The 18939-nt window shown below is 40.2% G+C and overlaps 1 protein-coding gene across 2 annotated transcripts in view; it reads left to right on the top strand.

The window, feature by feature from the left end:
* LOC147234019 (protein bicaudal D homolog 1-like) overlaps positions 1-18939 on the top strand; it is a 60678-nt gene that overhangs the window by 23913 nt on the left and 17826 nt on the right. For both annotated transcript variants that reach the window (XM_086146748.1, XM_086146747.1), the window contains exons 2-5: positions 7490-7702; positions 14064-14216; positions 15164-15468; positions 17650-17812. In XM_086146748.1, the coding sequence (XP_086002874.1) occupies positions 7490-7702; positions 14064-14216; positions 15164-15468; positions 17650-17812 (834 nt within the window). The remainder of the gene's footprint in view (positions 1-7489; positions 7703-14063; positions 14217-15163; positions 15469-17649; positions 17813-18939) is intronic.

Genomic DNA, 18939 nt, shown 5'->3' on the forward strand with positions numbered 1-18939 from the left:
AATTGGAGCAAATTACGATATTTATAATTCAGAGAGAGTGAATCAGCTTATAAGAACATGTCATGAATGTGTTCATTAGTATACATACAACATTCTTATTATATTTGCGAACATAATTGAGCCATGTCAATCAGATTTTTTGTCACTGATGGTATGTGTATGTGCGCACACACATTCACACACATATACACACATCCACACACGCACACACACACACACACACACACACACACACACACACACACACACACACACACACAGGTCCTTCTCAAAAAAATTTGCATGAATTTCTTAATGAAAAAAATGAAACTTTCATATATTTTTGGATTCATTGCCCACCAAGTGAAATATTTCAGGCTTTTTATTGTTTTGATACTGACGATTTTGGCATACAGCTCATGAAAACCCACAATTCCTATCTCAAAAAATTAGCATGTCATGAAAAGGTGCTCTAAACTAGCTATTAACCTAATCATCTGAATCAATTAATTAACTCTAAACACCTGCAAAAGATTCCTGAGGCTTTTAAAAACTCCCAGCCTGGTTCATTACTCAAAACCCCATCATGGGTAAGACTGCCGACCAGACTGCTGTCCAGAAGGCCACGATTGACACCCCCAAGCAAGAGGGAAAGACACAGAAAGAAATCTCTGATCGAATAGGCTGTTCCCAGAGTGCTGTATCAAGGCACCTCAGTGAGACGTTTGTGGGAAGGAACAAGTGCTGCACAACCAGAGGAGGTGACCGGACCCCGAGGAAGATTGTGGAGAAGGGCCTATTCCAGACCTTGGGGGAGCTGTGGAAGCAGTGGACTGAGTGTGGAGTAGAAACATCCAGAGCCACCGTGCACAGGCGTGCGCAGGAAATGGGCTACAGGTGCCGCATTCCCCAGGTCAAGCAACTTTTGAACCAGAAACAACGGCAGAAGCGCCTGACCTGGGCTACAGAGAAGCAGCACTGGACTGTTGCTCAGTGGTCCAAAGTACGTTTTTTCGGATGAAACCAAGTTTTGCATGTCATTTGGATATCAAGGTGCCAGAGTCTGGAGGAAGACTGGTGAGAAGGAAATGCCAAAATGCCTGAAGTCCAGTGTCAAGTACCCACAGTCAGTGATGCTCTGGGGTGCCATGTCAGCTGCTGGTGTTGGTTCATTGTCTTTTATCAAGAGCAGGGTCACTGCAGCTAGTTATCAGGAGATTTTGGAGCACTTCATGCTTCCATTTGCTGAAAAGCTTTATGGAGATGAAGATTTCATTTTTCAGCACGACCTGGCACCTGCTCACAATGCCAAAACCACTGGTAAATGGTTTACTGACCATGGTATTACTGTGCTCAACTTGCCTGCCAACTCTCCTGACCTGAACCCCATCGAGAATCTGTTGGATATTGTAAAGAGGAAGTTGAGAGACACCAGACCCACCACTGTGGATGAGCTTAAGGCTGCTGTTGAAGCATCCTGGGCCACCATAACACCTCAGAAGTGCCACCGGCTTATTGCCTCCATGCCACGCCACATTGAAGCAGTTATTTCTGCAAAAGGATTCTCGACCAAGTATTGATTGTAAAACTGAACATAATTATTTGAAGGTTGACTTTTTTGGTATCAAAAACAATTATTTATTGGTCGGATGACATGCTAATTTTTTGAGAAAGGGATTTTTGGTTTTTCTTTACTTTTTTGCCAAAATAATCAATAGTAATAAAAGGCTTGAACTACTTCAGTTGCGTGTAATGAATCTAAAATATATGAAAGTTTAATTTTTGTCATTACATTATGGAAAATAATGAGCTTTATCACAATACGCTAATTTTTTGAGAAGGACCTATATATGTATCTTTTTCTGCTTTTTCCTTCAGGGGTTGCCACAGTGAATCAATCTTCTCCAGCTAACCCTATCCTCGGTATCCTCCTCTTTCACACCAACTACCTTCATGTCCTCTCTCACTACATCCATAAATCTTCTCTTTTGTCTTCCTCGAGACCTCCTGCCGGGTATCTCCAATTCCAGTATCCGTCTACCAATATATTCACTATCCCTCCTTTGTACATGAACGAACCATTTCAGTCTGGCTTCTCTCACCTTCTCTCCAAAACATCTAACATGTGTTGTTCCAGAGACTCATTCCTGATCCTATCCATCCTGGTCACTCCTGAAGAGAACCTCTTCATCTTTGCGACCTCCAGTGCTGCCTCCTGTCTTTTCATCATTGTAACTGTTTTTAGTCCATACAGTAGCGCTGGTCTCACCATTACATCACATTGCATTTGGCAGACGCTTTTATCCAAAGCGACTTACAATAGAAACCACTGTATTGTAGGGCAGCTGTAGGAGGTCTCTGATCACTGAGCAGGAAATTGGCTCCCTCTTGGCCTTTTGTGTTCACATTTTTTGTATTTTCTTTTAAATTTTCCATGCCTTAATTTGACTCACCCCCAAAGGTATCAGCACTGAGTGAGGATGGGTTTCTATAATTTGAACATATTGCCATACCTTTGAAATTCTCAGCTTTACTGGTTCATCTCAAGTCATTTGCCCCAATATATGTCACCGCCTCACTAGACTAAAGATGAATAAACTTCTGTGTAGTGAAACTTTCACTGATATTATTCTACTCAGGTCAGCTGTACTGGAAGTAAAAATCTGCGGTAAGTCAGCACGGTTTCATTTATCTACAAGATTATATTTCCTGGAAAAGTTCCCAGGTCACGACTGATCTATCGGTCCTGTTTCAATTAGTCAGTAATCATTTTCCTGCTAAGAGAGTTTTAGGTCTGTGGTTACACATAAACATTATCAATATGCCAACAGTATTCTTCTGGCCTGTTGTAGTCTTACCTGTTCGTTAAGACAAATGGATGATTTCACTGGGCGTGTCTCGCCCCATGTGCGCAAAGATTTTCTGAGCCTCCAATCCAAGCTATAAACATTATAGGCATCAATTGGCTGATCGTATGTCCATTTAAAGTAGGACCATATGTGACATTAGGTGAACACAGTTCTAGTCTCAATGTGATTTTATTATTATTATTATAGTTCTGTTTGAATGAGCAGACCACAAATTTTCAGCTGCTGTTTTACTGGTATGTTTTTACTGAAACAAAATATTGTGCTAATGGACCAGTGGGCATTAGCGCTAGACTAATATGTGTAATAACACTATTAGTTTTTAGTATTAGTGTTTTTTTGTCACTTTTGCAACGAGCCATATTATGATGTGAATCACTTAAAATCTGTTGTTTAGGTGTTTAGCTGTGGTTAATTTTAAGTGCTTGTTTACTTGTGTCTGGAAATGAGATGTTTTTTTAAGATAAGATGATTGGGAGGATGAGGGCGGGGATGTGCGTTCCAATTACTCTTATTAGATTATAATTGAGGGCTGGAATGTCAAATGCTCTGCTGATTCAATTTATTCTTAAGTCAGGGTTAAATGTGACTAACTTTATGTTGCATTTTCGAACAAATGTTGTGACACCAACTATTTTGATGACTTTTCAGATGATGAATATCACATTATAAAATGCTCAACCTGCATGGCAGTTGCTGTGCTTTAAATCGTCTTGGGTCGTCCTTCGGTGTCACTCTTCTGGGAACAGGTTTATGCGGAAATGTTGACTCCAGCCCCAGTCACATGCTGTCTGTAGACACTGATACCTCTCTGATGAGGCCATTGTGTCGTGTCACGGCCAGCCAGTAGGATTCTCTGCCTCTGGTTCTGTCTGTTATGTCCTTTTCTGTCTTCTAGTATGAGGTAGGATGAGGTCAGTTTTGGCTGCAGGGCAACGTGTACGTGTAAGTGGAACACTTTGTCTTCCCAGTAGTCTGGCATACTGTTATGGACCAAAAAATTTGAATATCTGAACACAAGAGCATTATTAGAAACCAGGATAAGAAGTCTATGGTTGAGAGTTAAGCACAGAAGGTTCTGATGAGATTCTCAATTGGACTACATAATCTATTTATAGTCTATACTATACTGATAGTTGGGTGTTTTTGAGTCAACAGGCTGATTATACAAGTATAGCATGTCACTCTTTCCTCTTATTTGGTTTTAAAGCAATCTAAGTAATATCTGTAAGTATGTGTACCGGTAAATGTCCTGTCAAGGTCTTTTAGTGGAAACTGGACCTAAAGAAATTCAAGTCCAGTTGGCAGAAAAATACTTTCATTAACCATGACTTGGTTGACTGAGACCATCAACAGACATCAATCTATATATGGCTTGGAAAGTTTAACATTAAATTCATTAAATTAAACCCACCTCTCATCCAATCAATTTGAGGGGAAAGCTTCCTTAGATGCTTATGATCCCCTGTTGCGCTTTTTTCCCCTTTTTTTTTAACAACTTCTCATGAAGTTAGTTGGTGTGTAGGAAGAGGATAGGGTTTGTTGAAAAGACATGATTTGCTGTGGCAACTCGCTAAGGGAAGAGCCAGAGGTAGTAAAAATAAAAAGAGTTACATTAAAAGCTTTCCAAATAAATTTGACTTTTCTTTTTGTGACTTGGCATCTACGAGTCAAAAAACACTGGGAAGTCATGGCTCGATTGGTACTCGAACCAAAGGAATTTGACTTAAGTGCTTATGTAAGTGCAATAATAATTTAGTTGTTCAACTGAACATGACCCAGCTCTTACTGACAAGTTATTTTCATTCATGTGCTTCCCAGCAATGACCTCAGCAGGATACAGAACTACTTTAGCCAATATTTTCATGAAAAGATCAAACACCCTATATAATTCTATTCTGTTTATGCTTCTGTACATGTGATATCAAGTAATATCTGCCTGTCTTGAGAGGAGGATCCTCCTTTTTCATTCTTATAAGTTTCCACTTCCCTTGTGTGTGTGTGTGTGTGTGTGTGTGTGCAATAAATCGAGAAATAGACTGAGTAGTGTCCACCCGTGGGATCACAACCCCTTACGGTAGCAGGGAGGAAACATTACCACTGTTGAATTATAGGATATAGTCTTGCATTCAGCCTGTTGTGATGCGAGAGTGCCTGTGACCTTTATGCCCCACAATGCTGTGTGTTTTGGTAATTTTGCATCCTGATGGGATGTTGCAGCCTGAGGTTATTGTCCTACCTCTTGAATGGATATCAATTATGGTGACGCATGCTGACATGCACACATCGTTATCATTGTGTGTGTGTGGGGTGTGTTTCGGTCACGGCTTGTCTGGCTGTGTGGACTGCACATGCCATTTATTTCCAGTTGCTTCCACCACTATAGCTTTATGAGCAAGGGGATTTAAATCAATATTTTGCTCCACAAACGCTTCATTGGTTTGTGTGGTTTCTCATGTCTCTTGGTGCAGTCAGATGGGATCCTTATTTTCATAAACACATGTGTCAACAGAAATGATTTGATAATTAGCAAGTAGAGATTTGCCATATCTTCTGGCTTAAAATACATTGAACTATACGGCTTAACACTGTTTTGTACATTGAAAACTGTCAGATTACCAGGTTCCCCTTAGAAATTCCAGAATGAAGTTATCGACATCGGAATGTTGCTGCTCTCAGCTCTCTTCTCCCTCAGTGCAGAAACTGAAGACGAATGATGTATGTAACGGCAGTCGTCTCTTTGCATTTCAACCTTTCTATGTTGAGTGTATCTCACTGATCTTCGATTCGAGATGTGTTCAGAACCGGTAATGAGTTGCTCGTGTCTGCTGATTACGAGGCTGCTGAAAATGGACATTTTTCTGTTCGCCTGCTGTCTTGACTGTCTGTCTTTGTCTTCAGTAACAGATGTATCTGTGCTATTGACTGTCTGTTTATTAATTCAGCATCACTCAGTCCGTTGGTTTGGATCTGTTGATAATAAAATAACTTAAAGTGACAGTTCCATCACCCCTAGCCTGTACTGCTATTTGTCCTTCCGACTTGTTTTGGTGTGTCCTGCTGAAATGTAATGGTAGTGACTGGAGTGTGTTGACTGTCTTCCATTTAATGCAATCGAACTGAAAAGCATTTGTTTTCTCGAGCTTAAACGGCTAAATAAATAAATACATTTCTCAACATTGGAGCGTCTTCAGTTTTGTTATCTTATGACTGTGGTCACGGTGAATCTCCTGAGTTCAGAACATTAATGGTATTCTGAATCAGCATGAATGAAATAGGTACAAGTACAGTATTGTCTATCTGTAAAAAATACAGTCATGGCAAAAAATTTTGAGATTGACACAATCATAGAAACATCTGGCAAACACTTAAAAACCCTGAAGGAACAGACTTTGTGAAAGTGTCATTCTCAAAACTTTTGGCCATTATGTATATCTTAATTTGGGCCAACAAACAAAGTTTATTGTATATAATATCAGACAGCTTGGTGATACAGTGTTTAGCACTATCAAAGCAAGAAGCCCAATGGTTATAATCCAATCGCTTTACTTTGGGTTCTTTCTTTTAACGATTTGACCATTCCCTTGCTTCCTCCCACAGGCCAATAACATGCTGCCCATGAATGGAAGAATATAACTTTTCAATAGGGGTTAATGAAAGAGTGAAGAGTGGGATATCTTTATATGTGACCCTGTGATTCATGGCTTACTTCTACAAGTTAAATCCCATCTCTCACTCACTGTCTGATGTGACTGGTTACAGTCCCTCTCCCTAGACGGTTTAACATTTGTTATTCTTTAGTCTGAATTTGCAAAACCGATACGGCATGTAGCACTCCCCAGTGGTGCTTGTCCAGAACAGCTTCCAGTATGTTTAAATCATAGATGTTAACTTGGTGGAGTGTGTGCAGGATAAATGGGCCGGATCGCATCTGGGCAGCCATTAGGGGATGGCCATGTGCCAGCCAAGTCAAGCTGCTAACTTCCTTTCTGATTGATGCTGACATTGTCACATATACACTAAACACACACCAAACCTTATTAATTTGGACGTGAATAAAACTTCAAATATGGTATTTCATTTTAAATTTCTCCAGTGAATGTCTATTGAACAGACCTTTGAGATGCTGACTAATAATTATTGATCAACACATGGAGGAAAGGAGTATCTTTTTTGAACTCTGCGAAAATGGTAATTGGCTAAACATTGATTATACATGTAATTCATGATATCATAAATCATGATCATATCAGTAACACGTTCATATTTGAGAATGCAAACTTTAAAAACAAATAGAATAATGGAAATATTTCTATGGAACCTTGTTGAATAGTACAAAATCAAATCAAGAAACAGCCTATGGCTAACATAACAGCCTACTAACTAACATAAATGGCGTACAAAATTCTATCCCAGCATTAAAATTAATCTATTTAGTGATGGACTTACTCATTTATGTTAGCCCTGTAGAAGTATCAATTTGGAAAGAAGAACAAAGCTCAAATGTGCCTCCCTAAAGTTTGTCTCATCATAATACCAAGTTTGGGAAATTATGATTTGATGGATGGAGAAGGTTTGGAATTCATTCTTGTTGTAAACATTCATTAATTATTCATACTCATCCCTCCCCTCTTACTATCCAGGCATTTGGCCAGGCCTACTACACCCAGCGTAAGGTGGCAGAAGATGGTGAGACCAATGAAGAGACGTTGCTGCAGGAGTCTGCCACCAAGGAGGCCTACTACATGGGCCGACTCCTGGAGCTTCAAGGGGAGCTCAAGCACAGTCGGGCCACATCCTCTAATTTGCAGGCTGACAATGAGCACCTGAGCAGCCTGCTGCAAGAGCTACGGGAGGTACGTGAAGAAGAAAGAGCAGGTTGGCTGGGACTGGGACAATCTTGTCTATACCAGCCCAAGATTCATTTGAGGACAAGAGTATACCTGAGAATGATGCAGTAGTCATTATGAGCGGTATTTTCAGAGCTGTTAAACATACAATAGTTTAGGGCAGGGGTGGGCAAACTACGGCCTGCGAGCCACATCCGGCCCGTTGGTCTTTTTAATCCGGCCCGCCGAAATTGGCACAGAGTTCATACTTGAATGATTGGATCAATGAATGTGAGAGCTCAAACAGGGGATTATTTTATTTTTGGAGCTACTTGAGAATTTTCCTCAGCTGAATGACACAGATTGGCTTTGTGATTTAGCCTTTACTGTGGACATCCTGACACACATGAATGAGCTCGATGTGAAGCTTCAAGGGAAAAACCGTATTTTGCATGAAATACAAGCAAACGTCAGCCAATGTCAGACGAATCTGATATGTGCTGTTAATTCTTTGTTAAATGTATCGTATGTGCTGACCCGGCCCGTCTGTCAAATTTTAAAAGTCAATGCGGCCCCTGAGCCAAAAAGTTTGCCCACTCCTGGTTTAGGGTTATTAAATTGTCACCCTCTTAAAATAATCACCTAAGTCATTTTTTCAGATTTTTCAGGAAACATAAAAAACTGAACCATTTGATACACTCTTGACATAGGCAATTTCTACTAAAGGGGTAGAATAGCACAGTCTGTTTAACTGAGGATGTAGGCAATTTTGCCAGAGGTGGTCAGCATCATGAGGAGATGATTTTGGCAAAAAAAAAAAAAATTGTAAAAAAATGACTTTGGCGATTATTTTAAGAGGGTACCGAAATTCAAGTTGTCCTGTAAATCAAAGAATCAAAATTTTAGAGCCTTGATTTCAGTCTTTTGCTTTCAAATTCCAGCTTGAGATGGTGATATGCCATGTTCCCGCTAATTTTTCATATGTCTGGGCATACAGACAACCTCCCTGAGCAAACTGAGTACCACTGCCAGCAACATTAGATGTGCATGCTGTGGCCACACACCACTATCTCATTGATTGACAAATTCAAAGGTATAGTTTTTGCTTCCCCAGCTTTCTGGTACACTCACATACTTTGCCATGTGATCGTGGATTTGTTGTACTGACAGCATTGATGCATTCATTTTGATGGCAAGTAAAATTTTGTCAATGAGAACTTGCTCAGGGTCAGATTTTTTTTTTGTGTGACAGTCCGTTCTTTTTCTCCTGGTAGTTTCTGCTCTCCTGCAACAATGTACCAATGCCTTTTCCCATCTTGAGTCTTCCTATAATAAGCATTCATATGACTTTTCTGCTGAATGTGTCGCTTGAGGTAGTCCAGCTTCCATTTAGTTCATATTTTTCCATCAGAAAACTTGCTAACTACTTCTCGCTCAAAAAGGAAAAAAATCTCACCCAGTTTCACTGCTTTATCTATTTGTACGTAGTCCGACAGCCATTCCAGCTTAAAAGAACCGCATTTCTTTTTTACTTTGGTTTGGTGATTGGACGTATCACATTCTCTGCCCCCTTGTTTCGCCATGATAAGGGGTTAGCATATTAGCATTAGCGTCACTTAACTCTGCCACACTGTTATTATTGTCATATAGTGTGTATGGGCAGAGCACATGCGCAAGTACTGTCAATGTCGTGATTGGCTGCGCAGTGTAATTGCATCGTATCGTATGATTGGCTGGACAACTGTCACTCTCAGAGTTACATAGCAAAATGGTACAGAAAAAAAGGTTATACAGGACAGTCTCAGAAAATTAGAATACTGTGATAAAGTTCTTTATCTTCTGTAATGCAATTAAAAAACAACAATTACTTTTTCATGATATTCTGATATTTTGAGGTAGGATTTTTGAGTTTTCTTAAGATGTAAGCCATAATCAGCAAAATTAAAATAATAAAAGGCTTGCAATATTTCAGTTGCTTTGTAATGAATCCAGAATGTATGACATTTTTGTTTTTGTAATTGCATTCCAGAAGTAAAGAACTTAATCACAATAGTCTAATTTTCTGAGACAGTCCTGTACATCTAATTCATTTGCGCTGGGAGTGTGCGAGCAGTGCGCAATTGCGCAGTTGTGCAGCTTCGAGGGAACATTGGTGATGTGCACATAAGGAGGAATGGAACTCCTTTTGCAGTTTGAGAATTACCGTCAAAGTAAATCAGGCACCAAGATTGAGTCTAGAGGGACAACTTTCACAACAAATGATTTGAGGGCTTTATCAAGTCAGAACCAAGGAAAGACCTGTGCCATATTTCTAACCATATGAGGATGAAACCATGTCATTCAGTGGCAGCAGTAACATTGCAGCCACAACTGTATGATTGATCTTTTTTTTTCCTACCAGTAACATCACATTCAATCCATCCATTGACTACTGCCTATCCTACTCAGCGTCGCGGGGAATGCTGGGGCCGATCCAGCTGCCATCGGGGCTACACCCTGGACTGGTCACCAGTCGCAGGGCCACATATACAACCATTCACTCTCTCATTTGCACATCTGGGCATTTCTCCCAACTTTTCCAATTACCTTGCTGTTTGTTTTTGGACTGTGGGAGGAAACTGGAGACTCAAAGGAAACCCACCCAGACGCGGGGAGAACATGCAAACTCAGCACAGTAAGGTTCATCCACCCATTGTCTAATGCTTATCCTATCCAGGGTTACAGGAGATCCTATCCCAGCTGCCATTGGGTGAGAGGTGGGGTCAAACCAGTCAATTGTAGGGCCACATAAACAGACAGACAACCATTCACTCTCTCATTCGCACATCTGTGCAATTTTCCCAATTTTTTCCCATTAACTGCCACATGTTTTTGGACTGTGGGAGGAAAATGGAGAACACCTAGGAAACCCACGAAGACAAGAGGAGAGCATGCAAACTCTCCACAAAGGTCCATCCATCCATTGTCTACTGCTCATCCTCCTCAGGGTTGCAATTTCAATTGGAAATAAATAGGATTTGCAAATGATTTCCCCCTTTGTACATTTTGGAGTCCGTCACTGCTGAGATCAATGTCCACTCTAAAATAATCAGCTCATGAGATTACAGTAAGACCTGAAAGATACAAATGGTTTGCTAATGAGTCTGCTTTTCCAATCTCTCTTCCGTGTGGCACAAGCATAATAATTGGGCTGCTCTTTTTTCACTACACGTTTTTGTCACATTTCACAGTTTTAATCTATCTGAATACAGCACTTAAGTTATTCGTTCAGATAGTCTGTCTCATTATTTGAAATGAGGCCAGTTGAAATGAGGTTCTACGAGGTTAAATATTATTTAGATATTAGACAAATTTACTCTTTTCTTCTTCTTCTTCCTCTTCTTCGTCATCTACTCTTTTCGGCTTTTCCCTTCAGGGGTCGCCACAGCGAATCAACCTTCTCCATCCAACCCTATTCTCTGTATTCTCCTCTCTCACACCAACTACCTTCATATCCTCTCTCACTAAATCCATCAGTATATTCTCTTTGGTCTTCCTAGAGACCTCTTGCCTGGCAGCTCAAATTCCAGCATCCGTCTTCCAGTATATTCACTGAACTATCCCTCCTCTGCACATGACCGAACCATCTCAGTCTGGCTTCTCTTATCTTCTCTCCAAAACATGTAACATGTGCTGTTCCTCTTACAGACTCATTCTTGATCCTATCCATTCTGGTCACTCCCAAAGAGAACCATAGCATCTTCATCTCTGCAATCTCTTGCTCTGCTTCCTGTCTTTCCATCACTGTAACTGTTTCTAGTCCTAACAGCATCGGTGGTCTCACCACCATCTTGTACCCCTTTCATTTCATTCTGGCTGATAGTCTGCTATCGCATAGTACCCCTTTCACCCTCCAACCATTCGAACCTGCTTGAACCTGTCTCTTCACCTTTTTTCCACACTGTCCATCGCTCTGGACTGTTGACCCGAGTTCCTCTCATTCACACATATACTCTGTCTCACTGCCACTCATTTCATTCCCCTCCTTTCCAGCGCATACCTCCACCTCTCTAGATTTTCCTCAACATGTTTTCTGCTCTTACTACCAATCACAATGTCATCTGCAAACATGGTCCATGGAGATTCCTGTCTAACCTCATCTGTCAGCCTGTCCATCACCACTGCAAACAAGAAGGGGCTCAGAGCTGGAGTCACACCTCCACCTTGAACTTCTCTGTTACCCTACAGCACACCGCATAACTGTCTCACAGCTAACATACATGTACTGCACCAGTCTAACATACTTCTCTGCCACTCCAGATTTCCTCATACAATACCAGAGTTCCTGTCTTGGCACCCTGTCATATACTTTTTCTAGGTCTACAAAAACACAATGCAGTGCTTTCTGGCCTCTGTACTTCTCTATTAGCATTCTCAAAGCAAATACAGCATCTGTAGTACTCTTCCTAGGCATGAAGCCATACTGCTGTTCACAAATGCTGACTTCTGCTCTTGGTCTAGTTTCCACTACTCTTTCCCATAACTTCATTGTATGGCTCATCAACTTTATCCCTCTTTGGCGCCGCAATTCTGCACCCCCCCCTTATTCTTAAAAATGGGGACCATCACACTTCGTCTCCATCCCTCAGGCATCTTCTCCCTCTCTAAGATCCTGTTGAATAATCGAGTCAGAAACTCTGGCCTGCCTCTCCTATATCATCAGGACCAACTGGCTTTCCCCTGTTCATCGTTTTTAATGCCTTCCTCACTTCAAACCACTAATCTGTGCTACTTTGTGGTCTGCAATAGTCACTTTGCCTCTCTTTCATTCTCCACAGTCATCAATTGTCCAATCACTCTTTTTGCATCCGTCAATACATTTCCCTCTCTATCCTTAATCGCTGGTTGTACATCGTTTCCATCATCATCTCCCTGTTTTGCCAACCTGTATAGATCATTCTCTCCCTCCTTACTGTCCAACCGAGCATCCAGGTCGCCGTACACCCTTTGTTTTGCCTTTGCCTCTGTATATACTCCTGCACTTCCTCATTCCACCAACAAGTCTCCTTGTCAACTTTCCTTCTAAATGACACATCAAGTACTCTCCTACCTGTCTCCCTGATGGCACTAGCTGTAGTTGTCCAATCATCTGGAATCGCTCCCTGACCACCCAGAGCCTTTCTCAACTCCTCCCTGAAAACCATACAATACTCCTCCCTTTTCGGCTTCCACCACTTTCTCCTCTGCTCTACCTTTGACCTCATAATCTTCCTTGTCACCAGAGTTATCCTACAAACCACCATCCTATGCTGTCTGGCTACGCTCTCACCTACAACTACTTTGCAGTCACTGATCTCTTTCAAGTTACCTCGTCTATACATGATATATTCTACCTTTGTACTCCTACTTCCGCTCTTATAAGTTACCTTATGTTTCTGTCTTTTCCGGAAAAAAGTGTTCACTACAGCCATTTTCATCCTTTTTGCAAAATCTCCCACCATCTGTCCCTCTGCGTTGCCAGCCTGCATACCAGATCTGCCCATCACCTCTTCATCCCCTCAATTCCCTGCACCAACATGCCCATTGTTGTTTGCACCAATTACTACTCTCATCTCTGGGGATATTCTCCATCACTTTATCTAGCTCATTCCAGAACTTCTCCTCAAACTCACATCCCACCTCCGGGGCATAGCAACCAGCAACATTGAGCATCACACCTTCAATTTCCAGTTTTGACCTCCAGAACATTCCTAACAAACTCCTCCTTCAACCTAACTCTTACTCTATTTCTCTTCTTGTCAATACCATGATAGTACAACTTAATTGCTGCTCCTAAGCTTCTGGCCTTACTACCTTTCCACCTGGTCTCCTTGACACGCAGTATATCCACTTTCCGTTTCTGCATCATGTTGACCAACTGCCTGCCTTTTCCTGTCATAGTTCCAATATTCAAAGTCCCTACTCTCAGTTCGAGACTCCTGCCTTTCCTCTTCGCTTCGCTTTGCTTCTCTTTCTCTGCTTCTGAACACACCTTCCTCAGAATTTCATCCTCTCAGACTGATTCATTCACTGGCAGGAGAAATGACTCATAAACACATTCATTTTCAAATAAGAAGCCTTTGTAAGCCAAAGAATTTCCCTCTGGCTAAGTACTGAGAGCATCACACCCAGAATACAGTGCTGAATTGAAGAGGTTTCCCCACTAGCTGATTCAGTTAAATACATGCATTTGAATGTACAAGAAGGAATTTGTAAGTTGTAGAGGAAGAATAGCACTTGGTTTAAATGACAATGTTGGGATATTTAAAGCTACATTTTCTTAAATAAAAGAATTATGAACTTCTTTTTTAGCCCAGATCTGATGTAGTGAGCTTGGTGTTGTCATATTATGTCTCCTTTGTCTCAGCAGGGCAATGAGATGTTGGAGCTGCAGCGCAGCCGGATGCGAGAGGAAATCAGAGAGTGCAAGTTTCGAGAGTCTCGGCTACTGCAGGACTACACAGAGTTGGAGGAGGAAAACATCTCTCTGCAGAAGCTTGTGTCAACACTCAAACAGAATCAGGTACAAATGCTAAAGACCCTTGTGGACTTGACCTCAAATGCAGGATAAACTTGAATTTTCAGTTTTGTATTCAATTGGTAAATTTATAGGCAAGGGAAATCCCAGCTTCCCTCCGGCTTTCAGCAGCTGTTGTGTTGGTCAAACCACCAAAACGAAATCTGAGTGCACTTGGTTGGACGAACATTTTGTTGGCTGTTTTGGCTAAAGTACAACTCAGTTTTGATTTTTTTTTTCACTTAACTTTCTCTCATATGTTTCAGCATTAATTCTTTAATGAATTTCTTTAGTTAAGAATAAGCCAGCCATTTGTAGTTTCATTCTAGCCATCTGAAGATTTAAATGGCTGAGGTTGTAAACACATCGATAGATCAATGTGTCAATATGTATTTAACTTTAATCAACCCTCGCCTGTCCAGAATGAGCTGTGACTTGGTTGTAGCTTTGAATAGTAAAGGCCAGATTTTCCAATTAAGACACTATTTACAACAACGATTTTCCTGTATAATTGATGTACAATATGTCAAAATAGGTGTACAGTAGTATAATTTTGCACAAAGTAGTGCATCTTGAGAGGTAAGTCGGAAAGTAAAAAGTGACCGGGCTATTCACTACTGTTAATAACACATTGTGTGCCAACAGCATGTAAATCACATAGATGGGAAAAGAAGACATGAGGATATTTGTTAATCAGATTTGTATCAATCATAATTGATAATATAATGGTAATGATGATATAATAGTATCAATGACACATTACATTACCACGTGAATGACTTTGTGTTCTTCTCCCCTATATAGTGGTATAATCTTTTAAATGGTCTCAAATCTTTAAAGATATTGATTTATGAAGAAAAACTTATTTTATTCTAATCTTCAGTCATATCAGACCAGCCAGTCTTTTAATATCACCTGACCGATCTTGTTATCCTTCCATCCCTCCAACTCAGGTGGAGTATGAAGGCTTGAAGCATGAGATCAAGGTCATGGAGGAGGAGACGGAGCTCCTCAACAGTCAGCTGATGGATGCACTGCGCCTGAAGGAAATCTCTGATGCCCATTTGGAGGAGGCACTGGAGTCCTTGAAGAGCGAGCGTGAGCAGAAGAAGCATTTGCGACGGGAGCTAGTCAACCACTTCAACATGTGTGATATAGCCTATACAGGCAGTGCTCACCTGATGTTCACCTCCGCTCCTGCCAGCGGCAGTGCCACGCCCACCACCCTGCTCTCCCCAAGCACAGAAGACCAAGCCAGGTGTGCCACTGCTGTACAAAATCAGATGCCTGTTCTAGACACTGGAGTTAGTGTGAGATTATGAAGAATCAGCCATTATTCCACAGTGATTTTATTTCTATTTGACATGAAGCTATGTGTGAAAGTTTGATATTTTCCTGGAAACTGTGAAAACAGTTGACCAATTGTCCAGTCATGAGACTCAGAGAAAGAAAAAATATCAACATTTGGTTTGAGTCAGTCAATTTAAACATAGACGAGAGCGCCACATTTCAAACAAATCTACTGTTCAGTTCAAGAGTTGTTCATTTCTGATATAGATTTTTAGCGATTATCAAATAAGTTCAATAAAAAAAAAAAATCTTGAATGGCAAGATGACTACTGATGGCTTTTAAACAGTAATACAGAAACAATACTGTGTGTTTGGTGGCATGCCTGTTTAGAAGCCTTTAATTATTAGAATGATAACATGATAACATGCTATGCTTCAAAAATTAATTATTGAATTAATATCCAACTATCTTATACTCTTGCAATTTCTACTATTTTGGAGAGTAAAATCTTTGTCAGCATGGTTTATATCTCTGGTTTCTTGTGCCCTCGTATACGATTAGGAAAAGTAGATAATGTTTGACAACAGCTTGATTTCTTACACGATGAAGTAATTTCTCTTCTGTTATGAGGGAACATGCTGCATTTTAACATTTAAAATTTTTCCCATAAAATTTTTCAAAATTAGTTAACTGTCCATCTGAAAGTCAGGTGTTGAATCAAATGAAGGTTGAGATAAAGGCCAGATATTTTCAGTAGATTGATAAAATTAATCAAAGTTGTCATATTATATTCTTACCACCTCATTTTAACATTTACTGTTGATCTTGGTCAAACTTGATTCTATTCTAATAAATGGAATAGTCCGAAGGAAAAAAATTACACTAAAATAAAATTACGCTAAAAATAACACTTATAAATAGTCAACTCAATTATGAGAGAGGGAGACAATGGTAAACGGTCTCAACTTTCAGGGCGTTAGTACTCTTACACTAGACAGCATTGACCCATTCACAACAATGCTGCCTTGCATGGTGCTAACAAGGTCATCAGAGGCAAATTGGGGTTTAGTGTCTTGCCCAACATTTTGGCATGCAGACAGAAGGAACCGGGAATCGAACTGCCAACTCTCTGAGAGGAGTGATAACTGCTCAACTGACTGAGCCGTAGCTGGGCCAATGTCCCTTTGTCATATTACTGAAGTTACCACTGAAAATTTAGTGATAAAGGCCCTGGAAAATAAAACAATGGGAAGCTAATTTGAGATTTCAACTAATAAATCTAGTCCTCCAAAATGAATCCAGTCCATCTCATTTTCTCAGCTGGAGGTATTTTAGTGCAGCTATCTATTTTATCTAAACATGAAAAAAAGCACACAGTCTGCAGAACCTGTTCTACTGCATCAGGAATTTCCACAAGACGTTATACTCCAACTACTGCTGTTCTCTTTAAGATTCATATAAAGGATGAAAGATGCTGGGCTTATATATTTCTCCACCTGTATAGTTATCTCACCGCAACAAATACTGTGGAACACAAAAGCAAAAATATTAAAAGCTCTAGTTGTAATCTTTGACATGACATTCTTTAAAAAAAAAAAAAAAATTGTTCAACAAAAGGTTGCATTTTAATACGTGAAGTGTTCATTCATTTAACATTTAGACTGTGTTTAGGCTATTATTTTGAAATCAGGTGTAATTAATGCCAGGGATCTGGATTCTTGTCCATAATGAAGGGAAATTTGATAACCAAATTTGAAAATAATCAATCTCAGACGTCGAAATGGTTAATGGCAGCTTGTCAACAGTAATACATGAACAATACTGTGTCTTCTGTGATATTTCCATTCAAACAAGCCTTTAATTATTAGAATGGCATGATAACATGTTTCAATGAACAAATTATAATTTGGCGAGTAGCCACCTGTTTTTATACCCTTATGCTATCTACTCTTTTTCAAAAGAAAATATTTTGATATCAATATTATTAATCTTTCTGTGGTTTCTTGTGCTCGTGTTGTATCCTATTTGGAAAACTAGATAATGAAAACTAGATAATGAAGTTTTATTTCTTCCATCATGAACAATTTTTTCCTCTCAGTACGTTGAAACATGCTGGATTTTAAACATTATTTAATTCTCTCCACTCAGGTGTAATGGCCACCTCCAAGGCAGCAGTGCGGGGTCGACACCAGGTTCGAATGGAGAAAACCTGAGCTCCAGTTCTGGTCGCAAAGAGGTCGGCGCGACGTCTGACCTATTCAGCGAGATGAATCTGACCGAGATCCAGAAGCTACGGCAACAGTTGCTTACGGTCTGTTTGATTAGACGCTGAAATCACATCAACACAGACAAAAATTCTGTCTTTTGAGATTCTATCCTAGAACAATTCTGAGATGGTTGATTGCTTCATAGATAGGGGTTAAACACTAATGATGTTGTGGAGCCTTCCTTGGTGGATACAGATTTATGACTATCATCTGATTTCAGTGTCCCAACAGTGAGACAGCGAAATACAATTAAATTCTTCTAATCACACTGGCATGCACAGGCTGCTATTTTACAGGCCCCGACCTCTTTTCTCTATTTATGGTTAAAGTGACGATAGATATGAGTATGGGATAAAAAAATCACTGCGCATATCAAATACGACAAAGCATATGGAATCTGTTGACTAGAATGGCTTGTTTTGTTTGGCCATTAGCGCCCAGCAGATTCATTGAATTGTCTTAAATCAGTGCATCAACAAAATAACAAAATAGGATGAGCCATGGATCAAGTGCTGGAAATAAAAGTTGGAGGTGAGCCATCTTATTTTGACAAAGGGACATTTAGATAATATACAAAAAAGAAAATAAACATTTTGGCTTAAGTACTGCCAAAATCAGTAGAGGCCTTGTCAGACTGCAACTTACTTCATCAGACAACATTGCAATCCTGGTAAAAAATAAAAACTTTAGATTAATTTAAACTTCTCTTCTCTACACTATAAAACAACAATGTTTTCAACACTGTCTCTCGCTTTCTCCATCTGTCTTCCTCCATACAGTCACACTATTTTTTTTTTGTGTAGTGCATTACATCAATCTATACCTCTCTCTCTCTCTCCCTCCCTCCCTTCCTCTCTCTCTCTCTCTCTCTCTCTCTCTCTCTCTCTCTCTCTCTCTCTCTCTCTGTGTGTCGGCATTTCTGGATATTTCTCTTATATATGTAACCTCATCCATCCATGCTCTCTGCTGGCTCTCCAATTGGTTGGCCTCCAAGAAGAGCTTATTTTTGTCATAGGTGACACACTACACTATCAACCAATCTCAAGTAGATTGATGGGATCTATTGCTGCTGTCCAGCCTGTCTTTTTCAGTGTTCATAAATCTACATTTCTGCTGATTCTGCCTTTCTTTGCAGCAACTTTTCCCCAAAGTTTGCTGGAAAAAAGAAATC

The sequence above is a fragment of the Fistularia commersonii genome, chromosome 5, assembly GCF_037954325.1.
Source record: "Fistularia commersonii isolate RoL2024-O1a breed Wild chromosome 5, RoL_Fcom_v1.0, whole genome shotgun sequence".
NCBI classification, from domain to species: Eukaryota; Metazoa; Chordata; class Actinopteri; order Syngnathiformes; family Fistulariidae; genus Fistularia; species Fistularia commersonii.